A 17,265-nucleotide genomic window follows, 5' to 3' on the forward strand; every position below is an offset into this window, starting at 1 on the left:
TACTTACAATTGCAATTCTTTCCCCCACACACCATTCTAAAGAGTAAATAAAAAATAAAACAGCAGCCAGTATTAAAATGTACTTTTTTATTTTTTCCTCTCCTGAGTTGCGCATGCTCACTTGCATTATTTGTTACACCATTGGACCATGTGCAATTGTAAGCAACTGTAGACTAAAAAAAAAACTGAACAGGAAGATATCAAATGATGCATTTCTTGATTGTCTTAAAATCCATGTGAAAGTTCGATGGTAAATGGGTAGTGAATGGGGAAGTAGCTGCTGTACAGCTGCAGATCCATGTGGCAAGATAGAAAGATAAAAAAAAAAAAAGGCTCATAGTTTTTACAATTGCATAACATGACTTCTATATTGCCATATAACCTTAAAGGGACACTAAAGGCACATTGAAGCAGTCTAGGTGCAGTGCCCCTGTCAGTTTAACCCTGCAATTGTAATTATTGCAATTTTTGATAAACTGCAATAATTACCTGCCAGGGTTAACTCCACTTCTAGTGGCTGTCTACCAGACAGCCACTAAAGAGACTTCTGGGTCGTTAGGCGACTCTTGGTCACAAAACTGATGTTGGACGTCCTCATAATGTGCATGAGGACATCCAGCATCAGTTAAAACCCCATAGGAAAGGATTTTCAATGCTTTCCTATGGGGTAGTCCTAATGCGAGCGATTGCAACGCATGCACAATAGGTCCCTGACATCGGGGGAGGAGGAGCGGAGGCGGATTTAGGTAAGTTACAAAAGGGTTCTGCAAAGCGGGAGGGGGGCGTGCAAGAGAGTGGGGGGCTATAATGTTAGGAAATTTTGTATTTCTAGCACGTTAGTTTCCCCTTAAAAAAACATTCCAAGGAGTACCCTGGTGCCCCTCCCACCATTGTAAGGAGTCAAACCGTTTTTAAATGATTTGGCTTCTTACCTGGGGTCCAACGGATTTTGCTTCTTGCCTCCACTGCCTCTACAACTAGAGACAGGAGTTTCTCAGCAAACAAGCTTACAGACGTTTTGTTAGCTCATTAGCGGACGCTCTCGGCCAATGTGCTAATGGAAGTTCCCACTTAAGAACTTTGGTTCTTCAGCATTAGTAGTACAGGAGGAGAGCGGTACCAAGCTGACCCAAGGTCAATCTGTTCAGTAAAAGATTCCTTACAATGGAAGGGTGCCAGGGCACTCCTGGTACCATAACCACGACCACAAGCTGTAGTGGTTATGGTGCACTGAGTGTTCCTTTAGGTAAAGACTAAAGGAAACAAAAATCAGTTTTGCTGAAAAAGGCTAACCTTTTAATTTTATTTTAACAGTAAAAGGAAAAAGTAACACTTCATTCTCACATTCCTCAATGTCACTAACAATCTAGACAGATTACGGCTGAAACAGACAAAACAGTGAAAATGGAAGATAAACAGCAAAAATAACATGACATGCAGACAAAACAGCTCTGTTTGAAGAAACACCCAACAATCTATTCTTCTACCTATACTATTTTCTCTGTTTAAATAAACGCCAATACAAATTACATGCTGACGTTTTCTGGATTATTCACTAAAGAGAGAATTCAAAGTGAATTTTAACGTTTAGGCAATAGTAATTGAATGGAAAGCATAGAGCCTATATAATTGTCATCCCATAATTTTATAATAAACCTAATATTAGCTAAAATGGAACTTGGAACTAAGACTATGCTGAGTAGGTCTGAGGTGGCATATTTTCAGGCATAACAGCTAGCGACTATTTATTCTAATGCTACAATTGTTTTATATTTAAGTACTGTAGCAGATGTTACCATGTTCTACCTCAAGCTCCCTTAATGTGGCTCTGTCACTATCTGGGGTCTTCGCATAATTTGAGAAGACCCCTGACGGTGACTGCCCCACTGGCAGTGCGGTGGCCAGGGGGTGCAGGGAAAGGTCAGTTATTGTAATAAAATCACTTTTTCTGTGTGTTTTTCCCGGTTGATTGACATAAGTCTTTAATTTACTAGAACCTGTCCCTCACAGCTTCCATCTTCTTCCTGACAATCCTCATCAGCTCCTAATACTTCAGCTTCCAGGATCTGATGTCAATGTTGTATACTGCAATACAGAGGTCAACGGAGGAATCCTGCTACTAGAGACAGAGCCTTTTTTCCCCGCAGCCATCACTACTGATGGCTGAGGGCTTAACAAGGCTTGACAAAAGGTAGCTCTGCTCTTTGTCAAGCACAGGAAAAATAATAAGACAAAGTAGTCCCTCCTATGTCTTATGATATTGTTGGACCTGGTTGGATCAGTGAAGTTCCAACACAGTCAATGTGAGTATTTTATAAAGATTTTTATGTAATAGCCTATGTATGACAGACAGATATATATATATATATATATATATATATATATATATATATATATATATATATATATACTTTTCACATATAGCATATCAGGGCAGACAAATAATATGCTTTTTTATTAGGCAGGTCCACCCCTATTAGACAGGAATCCATTAGGTGCCTGGCAATTGTTCACCCACTACATGCAGCTCATTGGATTTGGGGGAACAACTTACCGTAATCACCTTCTCACAAGTCATGTGTTTTGCTGAATATTCATGAAGGAGAGAAGATGAGAATGTTGAAATACTGCTTACTCTGACATTGAAATGGATATGGAGATTAAAATGGACAGACACCTTGACGAAGGACATGTATCTACTTACCCGAGTCCACAGCTGATTTTACACTTATTGAAAACTAGATACAGCCAACAGCTAGATTCATAGCGAAAGCCCTGCGTCCTGCTCCTATTATTAATTTATAATAATAATCACTTACAGTCATCGCTAAATATTTGATCCTCTCCATTTATTTAATTATTTTCCCAGCTCTAATCATCACTGACATGGACTGTTTCCAGCTACAGATATGCAATGTATCCACTTATGGCTAGTGATTTTCTAAAAAGGGGTGACCTTCACAGAAACATACAATGATCAGTCACAATATTAAAACCACTGACAGGTAAAGTGAATAACATTGATTATATTGTTACAATGGCACCTGTCAATGGGGGGAGGGGGGGGGGGGAATATATTAGGCAGCTAGTGAACAGTCAGTTCTTGAATTTCATGTGTTGGAAGCAGGAAAAATGGTCAAGCAAAAAGATCTGAGTGACTTTGAGAAGGACCAAATAGTGAAGGCTAGACGACTGGGTCAGAGCATCTCCAAAACGGCAAGTCTTGTGGGGTGCTCCCAGTAGGCATCAAATAGTACCCAACAAAAGTGGTGCAAGGAAGGGCAATCAGTGAACCAGCATCAAGGTCATGGGCATCCAAGGATTATTGATGTACAAACGGTGAGTGAAGGCTAGTTGGTTCGATCACACAGAAGAGCTACTGTAGCTAAGTTTGCTGAAAAACTGGCCATGATAGAAAGGTGTCAGAACAGACAGTGCATCGCAGTTTGCGTATGGGGCCACATAGCCGCAGACCGGTCAAAGTGCCACGATGACCTCTGTCCACCACCGTAAGCGCCTTCAATGTGGACATGTGTCATGACTGAACCATGGATCAAAGGAAGAATGTTGCCAGGTCAGATGAATCATGTTTTCATTTAGATCATGTGGATGGCCAGATGGGTGTGCGTTGTTTACCTGGGGAGGAGATGGCAGCAGGATGAACTAAGGGAAGAGGCAGGCTGGCGGAGGCACAGTTATGCTCTGGGCAATGTTCTGCTGGCAAACCTTGGGTCCTGGCATTCATGTGGAAATGACTTAGACACGTTCCAACAACCTAGAGATTGTTGCAGACCATTTGCACCTCTTAATGGCAATGGTTTTCCCTGATGGCTGTGGACTCTTTCAGCAAGATAATGCATGCTGCAACACTGCAACAAAATGTTGAGGAATGGATTGAGGAACATAGAAAAGCATTCAAGGTGTTGGCTTGGCCTCCAAATTCCCTAGGTCGCAATCCAATTGAGCACCTATGGGATCTGCTGGAACAACAAATCCAATGCATGCAGGCCCCAGCTTGAAACTTACAGGGCTTAAAGGATTTGCTGCTAATTTCTTGTTGCCCAATAACATAGCATATGTTCAGAGTTCTTGTAGAGTTCATGCCGCGACATAGGAGCTGTTTTGGCAGCACAAAGGGGACCAACATGATATTAGTCAAGTGGTTTTAATGTTGTGACTGATCAGTGTATATGCATTCACATAATTATGTTGCCTTGTGGGAACAAGGAAATATAAACTTTACTGCAAACCGATACATCTTAGGCTCAATATCCAATGAAGGGCACTAGCAATGTTTTCTGATCTAGTCCTCATGGACCCCCAATGGTTTTCAATTTTAGGCTTTCTGGTCCAATGGGAATACTGATTAGAACTAGATTGTTATGAATGGATGGCTGTATGTTTGGGAAGCAATTTTTGAGACTTTTCTTTGGGTGAAGCTAATGAAACTTCCCACCCACACCAAAGGACACGAGGAGCAAAGATTCATCTTTTTTTAAAGGGGCAGTCATGTTTTCAATCTTTCTTGGATTCATGGATCACAATCTGATTTGCAGTCCAATCGTTTTATGTTATAGGGAGCATTTCCCACAGAAACAATGGCAGGTCACTTAGCTACAGGCTTCCTACCAATGCCATGGAGTCCTTGCATTGCTTAGTTCTGGAAGGATATCAGTCTCATGGGCTTCTTATGACTGCGCAGGTAATGTGAGTGCATAAATCCATTACTGAACCAAATTCACTGAAAACCTTTTCTAGGCCAGAATACAAATGACATCAAAGGGGATGGAGCCTTCAATTACATCTTTAACAGCAATACTGCATACTCTGCTTTAAGTGGATACAAATCTAAATGTGATTGACAGGTTCTCAATGATATATTGCAAGCTGAGACTGACCCAGACCCCTGGTTTTAAACAGGGAGGTTAGATGTCCAAATGTCTCCCACACAGCAAACTAATTAGTTCAACACATATGCCTTCCTAAGCAAAATGGGCTGCTAGAAATTTGATAACTGCTGTCCTGTGCTATCCCATAGCTAATGAATCATATCTGGTTTATTTTCAATAGATGCTCACAATGTACATGTATTGTGGACAATTTGGTCACTGATCTAGGGTGCAGTGATCCCGGGACCTGGGTTCTCTTTGCACTAACTATTCAATGATAACAGATAATTAGAGTGCCTAGAATGATCCTTTAAAAACATGATCTCCTGCTTGTACATCTGGAGCAACAAGCTGCAGGGCAGCCCTCTTAATGTACTGCCCTTAGTAAGCAATATGCGACTACATGACAAGACAACTTGGTGGATCTGACAACCTCAGCTGCATCTACTAATACAGATATTTAAGGCTGGATATACAAATGGGACCTGGCCTCTAGGTGTTCAGCAGTTGGTACCAGCTACCTGTGCATTAAAGAGATACTCTAAGCACCAAAACCACTATAGCTTAACAAAGCACTTTTAGTGTATTGAAAAGATCAAGGGTAAACAACCTATGGCACTTTAGATGTTGTGGACTACAGATTCCATATTGCTCTTAAAGCCATAACGCTGGGAAAGAATTAGGGGTGATGTAGTCCACAACACCTGGAGTGCCAAAGGTTGCCTACCCTAGGAATAGATTGTGCCCCTGCTCAATTCTCTGCCATTTAGGGGTTAAATCACTTGTGTTTCTTTTATACAGACCTACCCACGCCACCACAACTTGAAAAAATATTTGTAATTTTCAATTGGATGTGATAGCATAGTGTGTTTAGTTTAGACGTTTTATCCCCTGCTCTCTTAACTCAACTTTAATCCCAGATTACTGCAGACTCTAGCAGGCTATTAACAAAGCAGGAGATAGGAAACTCTAAATTAAACCTAATTTCTCATTACAGGAAATGTGTAGGGGGACTGTGTAGGTCACCTGCAGGGTATGTGTGATCAAGAATTGAGAGTGAGAATGCAGGCATGAACTCTATACCAAAAACACTACATTAAAGGGACACTCCAGACACCCAGACCACTTCTGCCCATTGGAGTGGTCTGGGTGCCAACTCCCACTACCCTTAACCCGACAAGTATAACTATTGCAGTTTTTATAAACTGCAATAATTACCTTGCATGTTGAAGTCCTTCTGTAGTGGCTGTCTATTAGACAGCCACTAGAGGGACTTCCAGGTTCTTAAACGACTTTTTGGTCGCTTAAACGACGCTGGGCGTCCTCACGCTATTCATGAGGACCTCCAGCGTCACCGGAATCCCCATAGGACAGCATTCCGCTGAATAATGCTTTCCTATGGCAAGGTCTAATGCGTGCCGCGCATTGCGCATTAGGTCTCCCACGCTGACGGAGGGACATCGGCGATGTTTTCAGGTAAGTGTCTGAAAGGATTTTAACCCCTTTAGCAACATGGGATGGGGTGCAGAAGGGAGGGGGGCACTGTAGAATTCTCTAGTGCCAGGAAAACAGGTTTGATTTCCTGGCACTGGACAGTCCCTTTAAACTAAAGCATGGGGACGAAATTCAGAAACACAAGGTGCACTAAGCCCATCCTCCATCTTATTCTATATTATGTCTGAAACGCTCACCTCAAAAAGGAAATGTTATATTTCCTGTCAGTATAATTAGATTTATATTTCCTGTCAGTGGCGTTTATTGTTACAGGAGCCCAGAAATCCTATAAAAACATCTTCTTACTATGGTGAGGTTCACAATCAACCATAGGCATTTTACCCGCAACTACAACACGTACCAGGCTCAGCATAGCAGGGGTTGCAATCCAGCATAGGTTAGAGAACACAGGTTGCATAAATGGGCAGGATAATAGCATTTAACTGTGCTCATAAAACTATAGGATGTTTGCATTAAACAGTGAGTTCAAAACAAACATTGTGTGACTTGTTTCTCATCATAAACCCATTGTTATTACTGTATAAGTCGTGTAGAGAGGATTTCACTGTAATAGACCATTTACAACAGGGAGATTTTCAGGGAAACCACTAGAACAATCCTGAACATTTTTATCTTGTATTCATTTGAGCCGTGGAGGTCACCCAGTAATCTCCGACCATGCTGATCACAGCACTCTAGGACTGGGGACATGTCACGCTGACCCTATAGTGCCACAAACCGGACAGACTTTAATGAGTTCTCTACCGCAGCATGGAGGAGGTAACCACAAGAACATTACATTTTCATTAATTTAACTGTGCTCAATGCACTGTGTCCTCAAAGGCACAAAAGCCTCATATTAACCCGTTAAAGACCAGAGTTAAAGGGACACCATAGTCACGAGAACAACTACAGCTTAAAGTAGTTGTTCGAGTGTGTATAGTAGGTCTCTACAAGCATTTTCAAGTAAACACTGCCTTTATAGAGAAAATGCAGTGTTTACATAGCTGCCTGGGGACACCTCCAGTGGCAACCACTCAGATGGCCACTAGGAGTGCTTCCTGGGTCAGTGCTGCACAACGTGCTGCACTGACGTTTAGCGTATCCACGCCTTGCATGGAACTTTCTCCGTAGAGATGCATTAATTCAATCCATCTCTATGAGGAGATGCTGACTGGCGCAAATTGGCGTTTTTGCCATTCGTGCGCATTAACCTCCCAATGGTTTCCTATGGAAAAGCATTGTATTGGCTGAGATTGTAAATTCTGAAAATGTCAGCCAGAGAGGCGGAGCAGGGCGGGGCCTGCACTGGCGGACCTACTTGGCAATGGAATAAAAATACGTTCTTACCCTATTTCAGAGGGAAATTGGTGGGCCTTCCACCTAAATAGTTTTTAACACCATAGGGTCAGGAATACACATTTGTAGTCTTGACCCTAGAGTGTTCCTTTAGGCAAATCTCTTTCGTTATGGTGAAGTTGAAGTATTATGAATATTATTATATTCTTTCACTTTCACTGGGTTCAATTCTTTTCATATCAGTTGATAAAGTTCCGTCTGAGGTTTGCATTATTCGGGATCAAACCAATGCAGATCTCAACGAGCTGAATATGTCAATGCTATTATCAAATGTATCTCACTTCTGCAGTGCAATTTGTTTGAAAACAGCTAAGCGGAGTTGGGTTTGGGGGCGTTAAGGGGACATTCCACTTCCCAAATAAAAAAAATAAAATAAAATAAATAAATAAATAAATAAAACAGAAGTTGGACTGCACTCAGTCTTTTTATCAATTTCATATCTTTATTTAAATTGCATAAAATCCATAGATCTACAGATTTTTTTAATGCAATTTGAATAAAGATACAAAATGTATTAAAAGACCGTGAGTGCATTCCAACTTCTGTTTTCCTTGGATAAAAGAGGCCCAAAGGTCTGGCACCCGGCAATTTAAAGATATTCAGTTTAAGGATTCCTGTTTTTTATATATATATATATATATATATATATACATATATATATATATATATATATAAAGAAATAGTTTTCATCCTTGCACACAGGCTAAAAATATTGTAAAGTGCCGGGTGCCAGCCAGGGCTCAAAGTATTCCAATAGAAAGCGTTGTAAGCTGCACTCACGGTCTCTGTTAAAAATGGATCAGCATGTTTGATCCTCAGGAAAGGCCGAATGGAAGACTGAAACGTCAATCTATTTTTAAAGAAATATAATAAAGAATTTAATTTTTAACAGAGACCGTGAGTGCAGCTTACATCTCTTCAAATATATATATGTATATATGTTATGTGAAAAAGAAAGTACACCCTCTTGAATCCTATGGTTTTGCATCTCAAGGCATCACTTTGCAAAAGCCGCCCCCAAGCGCCCAGGCAGATCCCTTGCTTGCCTCCCCCAGACGGGCAGCGAGGGAGCATACTCATCTGAGCTCTTCCTGCTCATCACCCTCTGCGCCGCTTAATGAAGCTGGGAGCCGGAATATGACGTCACTCCGGCTCCCAGCATCACTAAGCTGCGCGCGAGGGTGCTGAGCAGTAAAATCAGAGCTCCCTTGCCGCCTACTCTGCCTGTCCGCTCAGCAGCCCTACTGGAGAGGTAAGTAATCCACTCCAGCTCTTCCATGGAGGTTGGGTGGATTTAAAATAAAAAAAATAATAAAACATAATTTGTGAGTGTTGGTGGTAATGTCTGTGTGTGTGTATCTGTGAGTAAATGTGTGTGAGTCTATGAGTGTGTGTGTATGTGTGTCGGTCAGTGAATATGTGTGTCTGTCAGTGAGTTTGTGTGTCTGTCAGTGAGAATGTGCGTCTGTCAGTGTGTGTCCGAGTAATAGTGTGTGTGTGTCTATCACTGTGTCAAATCAGTGAGAGTGTGTGTCTGTCAATGAGTGTATGCATCTATCAGTGAGTGTGTGCGTCAGTCAAAGTGCGGCCTTGACTGGAAGGGGTGGGGAAAATTTAAATTAAGGGAGGTGGGGGTGCCCGAGCACCGTCCTGCCTAGGGCAGCACAAATCCTAAATACACCACTGCTCGTAGAGATGAATTGAATTAATCCATTCTGAGCATGTAGACACTGTGCAGCCCTGACCCAGAAAGCACCAAAATAACTGATCAGTGGGATTGCAGGGGTATTATCTATACACCATAACTGCTTCATTAAAGGTATACTCCAACCAACAGGACAACTTCAGTGCTTTTGAGTGGTCATGGTGGTAGGATTCTGTATATGCAGTATTTCTGCTTAAAACACTGCCGATCTAGAATTATTGTTAATCGTGTGCTGGGGGCTTGTTGCAACTACAGCACTCTGTTCCGGGCTGCCTAATGTAAATTCTGTGCATATTTAACGCTGCTGACAGACATTAGAAAAGTGTCTGCAAGGGGAAGCTAACTCTCCCCTCCCTTTGTGCGCTCTTTCCAGCCTCCCTCCATTGCAGGCTCTTTTTTTGTATTTATTTAAAACCCTCCCTCTGTGCTCTGAGCGGGCACAGGCTTCTATGAGACGTGAGGTAGGGGCGTGGAAGCAGCGCCCAACAATAACCAAACAGTGACTACAGGTTTTTTTGCCAACGTTTTGCAAACTACATTTGCTACAAGTTGGTGTAAAAAAATGAAAAAAAAATCGTAATCCTAAATGATTCTAAAAAGTAACTTGTTTTTTTTCCCTAAAACAGATATTCAGAATGGCTGTGATCCTTGAACGTTTGAAGGCTGTGGTCATACACTGTACATTGGTATATCTGAACTAGTTTTAAGGTAGCTACACCCCCAAACGCTCAATTGGTGCTAAAGCTGTTGTGCAGAAAAATATTTCAGCATTTTTCGTATAGTTTATTATAATAAACTGGGAAACCACTTTCCCTGTTTTAATCGGAGGAGCTTTTAAGTAACGCATATTTGTGGCCTAAAATCAATAAAATATAGACCACAGACCACATATATAACGTCCATAGAGTTTTCCCACGCCATTTTAATCAATCAGGCTTATAAAAAATGCATGGTTCGGGCGGTGGTTGATAAACAGCAGGCTGTAGGGGTGTTCTGACAACATAGGGAATTCTAGGGAATCGACAAGAGTTACACACTTAGGGCAAAAATAAGAAAATGTTATAATTCTTATAAATTTGAGGTGAATGCAAAGTGAATTTCAAATTTAAGGCCAAAGCAGTTGATTTGGAAGCATAGCTGACAGAGAATTTTTCAACTTCAGCCTTTTTGATCTTACATTTGAAATACACTTTGAACTCACACTGTAGTGAAAAACCCTGTAATTTGTAGTGAATTAATGGGCTGGGTTGGGGAAAGGGAGGGGGGGGGGGATAAGGAGAGGTAAGTTATACTTGTATGAAGATTTGTCTCCTGGGTGCCGTCATCTTCTTTCTACAACCCCTGGCATTTTAACCATCAGAAGTCATATCATTGCTTTATCCTCGCACATGTACAAGAGTACAACATTGAGGATTATGGATATATATGCGAGGGGGAAAAGAACATTTTTGTGCTCCCTTTTGTTAGCTTTGCCAGACAAAGTACCTATTTTCTTGTGATTCATTTTGATTGCATGGGAATTTCAATAAAAATTGCAATGCAGTTAACATGAATATTTTATAAAAGGTTTATGATCTATGCAAATAATGACAGAAAATGACAGGTCTGCTTTAAAAATCTGAATGGCAGCGAATAACACTGTGAATTGTAAAATTTACACCAGAATAGTTCAAATGTGACTATAGCTGTCCTTTTCAAATCAAGGGCCCTAACTAAATAAATCCATTCATGATAAAGGTATATGTGGCTTTCAATCTACAGTTTACTGATTACAGTCCTAGTCTGATTATTTATTAAAACACAATTAATCGATTACCGGTACATTTGGCGCCACTGCTCTGACTTCTCAGGTAGCTATGCGTTTCATATGTAACAGGGAGTATGGTGGCCAGAATTGCCCACGATTTCTGGACATTTAATAACACTGACTTGAAAAAGGAACACTCTAAGCCAATCAGCGGTGCCCCTGCCGGCCGCACTTCGCTCTAATTGAAACTGAGATTTAAAAGCCGGATACCGCCTAAGGGATCTGAGGGTTGGTGCTGGAGGCAACTTTGGGATTAAACCGTTTGAAAACCCCTTAATGTAAGAGTTGTTATGATGCCCAGAATGCCTCTTTAATATGTTGTAGGTAGAGAATCAAGGCAAGTACTCTGGCATTCCTTTGTAATCAATGTCCTTTGTGAGCATATTCATTTTAAGTTTTAGGGAAAAGTTTTTCATGATCTGCCCAACATAATGAAAAACTGATAAACATTGATATTTGCTGACAGACACATCAATAGTACCATACAGCACTAAGCAGCATTCATTTAATATCCAGACAATAAATTGATTCAACAGCAATGAATAGACTTAACATGAACTACAATTCCCAAAACTATTTGTCACCAAAATGGGGGAAAAAAAGGCTGTATATGTGCCATCATACAGTACGTACAGTTATACCAAGCATCTGTGCTATACAAAGCATATAAAGCTGTCCCTGTAGCTTGCAATAAACCAATGGTGCACACTTAGTGTGCTTAGAGCCCTATCTTGCTCACCTTTGTGGCATCTAGAATGTATACCTACTAGGTTACTGTTGAATTGTAGAGGTGGGCAAAGGAGTCACCCCTTGCTGTCCCTTTGCAGAGATGCACAAAGGCAGAATGGAGTCTTGGCAGACAAATATGTTTTTGTAAAGACCCAAAGCAGCAGTGGAGGAAAGAGAACAGTAAGTGGGGATTTAATGGCAAGATTGTGGTCGCAGAAAAATGGAAAGCAAGAGTCAGCATGTATCCATATTCCTGAGAATGAAAGGGTAAAGTTAGGATATCTGACTCAGTGCTACCTGTTAGAAAATTCTGAGTTATTCAGTAATAACGAAACTGTAGCCCACATAGCCCAAAATAGCAGCAATAATTTTCTTTGCAATTCCGTTGTCTCCACTTAACACCTCAGAAATAATAAACAAGTTTTTCTTTGGTGATTGCATGACTTTTACTTTTTTTTTTTTTTGTAAACAGTGATTTAAATATCACTTTATTTTTTTAGGACAGCACGCGCCTTAAAAAGAAAGACAAACCACTATCCCCCGTGGTTATGTTATGTTATTATATTTGATGACCTCGACGCATCAGTTTATCAAATAAATTCAGTGCTACGATATCGCTTTGGTCGACACCGCTCCTAATGATAAGCAAACACAACCGATGTTCTGTTATTATACCTGATGACACTGCTGCACTTACTAAACAAATGCGTTCGATGTCATGTACTTATATTTGTTTACATTTGTGGATGCTGATGCAAATGAAAAGTACAAATATTCGCCGTTATGTAATTGTCCGATTTGACCCTGTTGCACTTCCTATGCAAATGTATGCAATGTTCTTGACAAAATATGTAAAAACTAAACTAAAATAAAGAATTAAAAAAGAGAGAGAGACAAGTGCTTCCTGCTTGCTTTTATATGTTTTTCTTAACTATATATCAGACATGATTATATGATTTCCTCTGACGACATGCAAATTCTACAAACTGCTCGGCAGAACTGTTCATGAACATTCTAACAGTATGCACAATGGTCGAAAGTTCGAAACGCCTGTAGTTACAAAGGGTATTAATTAGACAATTTTTTACAGGTAATACTCAGCACATTGCTTTGCAATCCACAAAACTGACTACTTCAAGGGTCACTGCAGGCACCATAACAATTTCATCTCACTGAATTGGTTATAGTACATGGAGTCAACTGGTACTGGTTTTGGTCAGACACTGTTAAACTGAATTACATTTTTTTTCAATGTTAAAACATTTCCATTCAGTTTAACACGGTGTCTGCCCAAAGCCTTTTCCCCACCGGAGGTAAGAGATTACACAATTCCTTAGTCAGACCATTTCATACCAGCATGTTATAAGCTGAAAGTGACTAGCTAACCACTGCTGCTCAGGTGTATGAGTTCATGCTGATATCGGCTGCTGGGCTTTCTCATTTCACATTCAACCATTAAATAGAATTATACAAAAACTAGCAGGCCTAAAGTGCTCAAAGACCACATATGAAACAATCTAGTGTCCCTGACTCTGGAACCATACTCACTTGCCAAGGTCTCCATAATAATTGTAAAACTCCATGTGATTGCAACCCTGGATCCATCCTACTCTCCAGATTTCCTTCCCAGCAATGGGAGGCACTAAAATTTGCGCGGTGGCTCGGAAATGAGGTGTCCTGTATCGAAGGACCACATTGGATGATTCGTCAATGCTGGTAGGCCTGGAATCGATGGAGGACTTAATCTCGAGGACTGAGATAGATTCTCTGAAGACCTTGGGTTTGCAGCTGAGACTTTGGATGCATCCCATGGCATTTAGCACCAGGGCAATCTCGATCAGGTTCAGGCAGTCCTGGGGGAGGCGACGCATTGAAAGATGGTAGCTGTTTCTGCCCTCCAGCTCTTCCTCCCTGCGGCTGAGGATAATATGGCGGATCTCCCGTGCTATATCCATAGAGAATGAATCACAAGCATCTCAGGGCCTTCAGCAATCAGCTGATTCCCACCGTTGCCTCCTTGGTACCTGAAATGAACCATCATTTTAGTATTTTCTTTACTGATAACCATTTGTATTCTCCCACCAAACCACCATCCTCCTTCTGCAACTTCTTAAACTCTTAAATGGACAATTGGCTCTTGTAGTAAAGACATGGAGTCACCTGCATGTAGGTGTGGTAGACAACAGGTAGTTTCTAACTGATGTTGAAGATGAACTTTTATTGTGGTTAGTTATTCAATAAACCAGGAACTCTGGTGAGCTGACAAGAACATCTAAAATTAGGCTAAACTAGTCAAATTGGATAAATTGCACAAATGTGCTATTTTTCCAGCTTAATTATTTTAGCCTAGAATGTGCTTATCCCTTTTTAACGTTCCACAAGTCCTGGTTTAGTGAACAACCCCAATACCTGTAGTTAGCCTCTCAATGTTCTGTTGCCTGATATTGGTTAGAATTGTAGTTCAAACTAAGCTAAGCTGTTAAAGGGAACAGAAACAACATTGCTAAGCTCAGGGTAAACACAACATGCCATGGTGTGCAATATAATGAGGAACTATCTCATTACTGTTTTTGCTGATCTACCATATATCCAACCCAGCAAAAACTACCAGGGTACATATGTTTTTTTCCCAATAGCAAGTAGAAGTTTAAAATAAAGTCTATGTATCTATTGACTGATCTGTGAGATGATCGCAATCTTTATGTGAAAGAATGTCATTTTCCCATGAAATCTTGTCAGCACACTTTTTTTCAAAATGACAGAAGCCTGACTAGCAAGTATAAATGTGTGCAAACCCATCATTTGATCACTTTTGCAGTTTTTCCAAAGTTAAAACAGGCATGCCACCTTTGTGTGTTCTTATATTTTTAGCTTACAGTAACCCTATCGCCCACTAGTCATACAGCTGACTAGCTCACTTTCAGCTAACTTTAGAATTTCCCTAGAACTTGCAATGGTGAAATCACCAGTAAACGTAGAGACTACTTAGTAGATACCAGTACATCGCTTTCTCTGCCTTAATAGTGTCTGTCTGACTTGTTGCATCTATCCCATTCCCTGATAACATGCATGACTTCCCACAATTCCCAGAAAGGGGGTATATGGTGAATGTTTTGGGATGATGCTGCATCAAATGGAGCCGAAGAGGCTGGGCTCAGTAGTTGTAGACTGAGAACATCTGGGGGGAAATATATAGGAAAACTTGATCTATGCCTGTGCCCGTAATGTGGCACCATAAGCCTGCCTCTATAGCCTCACCCCATCAATACAGAAAAAAAACTTCCCTATAAAAAGGCATATGCACAACTCAGCCAGAGAAACTGCAACGTTTATATGGCAAAGATAAAGGGACACTATAGTCACCAGAACAACTACAGTTTATTGTATTTGTTCTGGTGAGTACAATCATTACCTTCAGGCTTTTTGCTCTAAACACTGTCTTTTCAGAGAAAATGCAGTGTTTACATTACAGCCTAGTGATAACTTCACTGGCCACTCCTCAGATGGCTGTTAGAGATCCTTCCTGGGTCATGGCTGCCTAAAATGCATCTAAAACTTTCAGTGTCTCCTCCCTCTGCATGCAGACACTGAACTTTCCTCATCGAGATTCATTGATTCAATTCATCTCTATGAGGAGATGCTGATTGGCCAGGCTGTGTTTGAATCATGTTGGCTCTGCCCCTGATCTGTCTCTTTGTCAGTCTCAGGCAATCCTATGGGGAAGCATTGTGATTGGATCAGGCTACCACTTCTGATGATGTCAGCACCCTGCTTTTTTTTCTGAGTCTAACAGCATACAGAGTTACAGCTTCAAGTTTGACTACAGTAAGATTATTACTATATTAATGGAGGCATGAGGGGCCCAGGGGGGCTAGATGGTGGTTTTAACACTATAGGGTCAGGAATACATGTTTGTGTTCCTGACCCTATAGTGATCCTTTAAGACCGCTTGTAGTGACTCCGTGAAATGCCGCTTACAAGGAAAGGTTAAAGGAACTTAACATGTATAGCTTGGAGGAAAGACGAGACAGGGGGAATATGATAGAAACATTTAAATAAATAAAGGGAATCAACACAGTAAAGGAGGAGACTATATTTAAAAGAAGAAAAACGACTACAACAAGAGGATATAGTCTTAAATTAGAGGAGTAAAGGTTTAAAAATAATATCAGGAAGTATTACTTTACTGAGAGGGTAGTGGATACATGGAATAGCCTTCCAGCTGAAGTGGTAGAGGTTAACACAGTGAGGGAGTTTAAGCATGCGTGGGATAGGCATAAGGCTATCCTTACTATAAGATAAGGCCAGGGACTAATGAAAGTATTTAGAAAACTGGGCAGACTAGATGGGCCGAATGGTTTTTATCTGCCATCACATTCTATGTTTCTATCCTCACGTTTTGCATGAGTACGCCCAGCATCTTCAAATCACCCATAAGAAAGCATTAAGTAGATGCTCTCCTATGGGGAGGCTTAACGCGTGAGGTTCTCCCTCGGCACAGACATTAAAGGAGGTGGAGTGTTTCCACTCCTAAATGTATACAACCAAGCCATAAAGAATATAAAAAAATGTTTAACAATCTACTAATTACTTTTATTTTCATGAAGTAAAAAAACAATAACTTCAATGTGATAGATCCCACTTAATAACATAATTATCCTATATATATATATATATATATCTGTTTAATAAGAGTTGCAGTCTCAATAAGCATTGAGCAACTGTTTGCCTGGTCTTCATTGTGTAAGATCTTTTTTTCTTTTATACTAATTTATAAAACACATGAACAGGTAATAATTATAAGTGCATATAATTTCCAAGGTGATTTTTTTCTTGTTAATGAGCTATGTGATTTTATTTCTTGTTAATGAGCTACGGAGCTAATGGACTGTGTACATAATCGTAACAATATCTCTTGCGTTACTGCACCAATTATGCCCTCACAGTATTACAAATTCATTAACAAAACCAGGGTGCAAAATCACAACTTTTTTTTTAACATTTGTTAAAATGTCGCAATAAGATTTTATTCCACTAGCCTGCAACTGGTTCAAATTATGAAGTTTTATTTTTGTTAAACATAGAAGTTAGTAAATGTAAAAAAAAATAAAAAATATATATATATATATATAAATATATATATATAAAAAAAAGTTGCCCCAAAATTACAAATTTAGGATTATACCTGCAATGGAAAACTTTTTGAAGAGCTTTCTTGGCCTAAGTTTGGCAAAATCACTTTATAGTCAGTGAAGGTAGCCATCTTGTTAGCATAGGTGGTT

At 40.3% G+C, this 17,265-nt stretch overlaps 1 protein-coding gene across 4 annotated transcripts in view; it reads right to left on the bottom strand.

Annotated features, from left to right (window-relative positions):
* FAM78A (family with sequence similarity 78 member A) overlaps positions 1-17,265 on the bottom strand; it is a 64,397-nt gene that overhangs the window by 7,776 nt on the left and 39,356 nt on the right. For 2 of the 4 annotated variants that reach the window (XM_063432452.1, XM_063432450.1), the window contains exon 3: positions 13,532-14,007. The exons of 1 other annotated variant lie outside the window; for it this stretch is intronic. In XM_063432452.1, coding sequence (XP_063288522.1) covers positions 13,532-13,938 — 407 coding nt within the window. In that variant the 5' untranslated portion in view covers positions 13,939-14,007. Of the gene's footprint in view, positions 1-13,531; positions 14,008-14,143; positions 14,226-17,265 lie in introns of those variants that run through there. One more of the 4 variants, XM_063432453.1, reaches the window with a different exon arrangement.

The sequence above is a fragment of the Pelobates fuscus genome, chromosome 9 (genome assembly GCF_036172605.1).
Source record: "Pelobates fuscus isolate aPelFus1 chromosome 9, aPelFus1.pri, whole genome shotgun sequence".
Classification (NCBI taxonomy): domain Eukaryota; kingdom Metazoa; phylum Chordata; class Amphibia; order Anura; family Pelobatidae; genus Pelobates; species Pelobates fuscus.